The sequence below is a fragment of the Orycteropus afer genome, unplaced genomic scaffold (genome assembly GCF_000298275.1).
Source record: "Orycteropus afer afer isolate SDZICR_OR568_19922 unplaced genomic scaffold, OryAfe1.0 scaffold00517, whole genome shotgun sequence".
NCBI classification, from domain to species: Eukaryota; Metazoa; Chordata; class Mammalia; order Tubulidentata; family Orycteropodidae; genus Orycteropus; species Orycteropus afer.
Window position 1 is genome coordinate 1,487,224 of NW_006922104.1, and position 3,234 is coordinate 1,490,457.

At 41.2% G+C, this 3,234-nt stretch overlaps 1 protein-coding gene across 1 annotated transcript in view; it reads left to right on the plus strand.

Moving 5' to 3' along the window:
- The window catches only part of MAOB (monoamine oxidase B), a 155,898-nt gene that overhangs the window by 115,385 nt on the left and 37,279 nt on the right, over positions 1-3,234 (plus strand). The window contains exons 8-9 of the mRNA XM_007955610.1: positions 1,060-1,156; positions 2,376-2,429. Coding sequence (XP_007953801.1) covers positions 1,060-1,156; positions 2,376-2,429 — 151 coding nt within the window. The remainder of the gene's footprint in view (positions 1-1,059; positions 1,157-2,375; positions 2,430-3,234) is intronic.

Consider the following 3,234-nt stretch of genomic DNA (forward strand, 5'->3'; position numbering starts at 1 on the left):
TTTACCACAATGTGACAGCTCCCCTCCCACTTCCTCCCCATAGTTACCTCTTCCCAGTGTCCATCCCTCCATACACTCCTGCCCCCTGAGCTATCTCCTGACACAGGAAATTTTTTCTGCACATGTATATAAGCAAAAGACAGAGAGACAGAGGGGTCTGGGTTTTAAGCCTCAGTGCATGGGAACAAGAGAAAAGGGGTCAGGGGATGGTGCCATTGTTAGTCATACCTGGCCTGATCACCCTGTTGCCAAGCTTTGTTCAAATTCAAACAGCATGACAGTCCTGTGACCAGGAGTGCCTGATCAGAAGGAACAGTTCTCCTCTCACTAGGTACAAGATGAATCACTTTAATACAATTCTGTAGTCATAGGTAGTCATAGAGAGCTAGTGTGGGTTCAGAACAAGGAGGAAGGCTTCTCTGACAAGGAGAAAGAACTGGGAGAGAAAATGAGAACTGATTCCTTCCACACTCCACCCCTTACCAAAGAATGCCCAAGACCTCAGCTTAGGCAGCCTGGATGGGAATTTTAAAGGTAGAACATCTTCCTAGCAGAGATCATGTTAGAAAAGAGGGTTGGGACTCTGTGGATTTTACTTATCCATCTCTTCTCTGCCATGTCTCCAGATAATCAAGAATTGAAAATAATAGAGTAGGTGGCTCCTCATAAAATGCTAAATTTCAGGTCTTTCTATTTTACAATAATAGATTATTATTTCCTTTACATGCCTCTGGTTTTATTCTATGTTTTTTATAAAATAAGAAATAGGGAAAGTAAGTAATAATAGCAAGGAAAACAAAGTTTCATTGAAGGGTGGGCTGCATTAATTTATAATATCACATTGCTTTACTCTTTGTGGAAGGGGGCTTAAGAGTTTATTTATTTTCACAAAATGTTGGCTACTTAGCCATCCTTTTAATATCAGTTTGGTTTGCCTTCATTTATTCAGAGTATAATATCATTTACTCAGCCTTAGGCCTTCTCAAAGTGAAAATTGTAACTACTGTGGGTACTGTGATGAGATGATGACTATCTTTTTCCGTTTTGCTGTTCACCAAGATTACTGTGGAACTATGATTATTGAAGGAGAGGAATCTCCAATTGCCTACACGTTGGATGATACCAAACCTGATGGCAACTATGCTGCCATAATGGGGTAAGACACAGTTATAGTGGTGTGGATAACATTTGATGTTGATAAGGCAATCCTAATCAGTTAATACTAATAATAAATGTGTCCCCCAACCTTGTTAAATGAACTTTTTGCCCAAGAGTACTATTCTCCAAATCTAGCAATAGAAAAATTCCTGCTGCTTTTTTTTAAATACCTCCAATGAATAAATATCTAAAACAGGATTAGAAAACCAGTAACATTTTAATATTTATTATATTTAATTTCCTGCTTCATATTTACTACTAGAGATAGAGCTCTATTTTGTGAAAGCATTGAGCTCTGGTGGTGTAGTGCCTAATGCATTTGACTGCTAACCAGAAGGCTGGAGGTTCAAACCCACCAACCACTCCTGGAAAGAAGATTGGGCAATCTACTTCCGTAGAGATACTGCTAGAAACACAAGGAGGGGTCACTATGAGTCAGATTCGACTCTACAGCAATGAGTTTGTTTTTTTTTTTTTTTCTGTACTAAGAGGGCTTTATGTGGATGCTGTGTGGATATCAGTGGTATTTAGTTTTATAGATTGCTGAGATTGTCTAAGTCTCCCTAGATAGACGTATAGGTCAGCCACATCCTCTGCCTGGCAGGGAAGACCAGTACTGATGAAGGATGACTTGGAAGGCTGAACTTGGCTCAAATAGATGGTTACCTGAAGCAGCCAAAATTGAGATCGCCATGAGATAAGTATGAGTTTATCTCAGAGGGAACCAAAGGTCAGAACAGTAAGATCCAAGCTAGTTGTGAAATTGAAAGTAATCATTGGGCTAGAAATGAGAGCTGTATTTTGGAAGGCCGGATGCTAAAGAGATACCATAGTGGAGGCAGAATGAAAGAGCAAAGGCGGAGGGAAAATGGAAGGACTCAGATACTACCTTAAGTCGCCATATGACACCCAGCTCATTCCCATTGGCCATCAGCCACAATGGGGGTGATGAGCCAGTCGTAGAAGTACCTAACACAGAAATTATGAACATTTATCTATTTTTAACCCCTTAAATCCCTGAAGCTAGAAGGTGCCCTTCAGTGTCTGGTACATCAGCAACATTTAAATAGTAAAATTTGGAACACAAAATAAGCTCGTGTGTAATTTGTTTCTTTGGGCTTTAGATACTGTATGCTGGACATATGTGTAGATATAGATGTGAGACCAGGACAAAAATAAGCATTAATTTTTCCCCTTTTTTTGTTTGTATGTTTTAGATTTATCCTTGCCCACAAAGCCAGAAAACTGGCACGTCTTACCAAAGAAGAAAGGTAAGAGAAGAAGTTCATCTTCTTTCTCTCATTCGTTCTTTCCCTCTCCCCTTCCTTCATTCCTTTCTACTTACCTGTCAGCCTTCTTTTTTTTTTTAACGTTTTATTGTGTTTCAGGTGAAATTTTACACAGCAAATTAGTTTCCCATTCAACAATCCCATTCAACACAAATTGTTCTGTGATGTTGGTTGCTATCCCTGCAATGTGTCAACATTCTCCTCATTTCCACCCTGCCCTCCCCGTTTCCATCCCTCCAGTTTCCATACCCTTCCTTGCCTTCTCATCTTTGCTTTTGGGCAAAGACCATTGTGGTAGTTATGTTTGTGTGTCAACTAGGCCTGGTTGAGTGGCTGGAAAACTGGATGTAGTTATTCCCCATGGTAAAACTGGTAATTGACTCCATGGTGGAAGGTATTGGAGCAGCTGAGTAGCTGCCTTAGGGATGTAGTCTGCTTCCTGTATATAAGGAGAAGCCTTGGGGAATGGTCTCTAGCTCATGGCACACTTGAACCATGCATGTAGCCATACCATTATTCAGCAGCCTGCCATGCTCTGTGAACCTTGGTACTTTCAGTGGACTTGGATTAATGGTCTGCCATGTGGTTTGGTAACATTGGGACTATGCCTTGTTACCTGTTGACCTTGGGCTTGTTAGTCTCAGCAGCCAGACGCTGTCTGAGTGAAGAAAAGCCTCCAACTTCAGTGGGCCGGGAGCAGAGAGCAGAGCTGAAGCTCAAGGTTGAGGGGCTTTCACCCAGCCCCTAGAGCCTGGCACTTGGAACTCAGACTTAAAACCTCCAAACT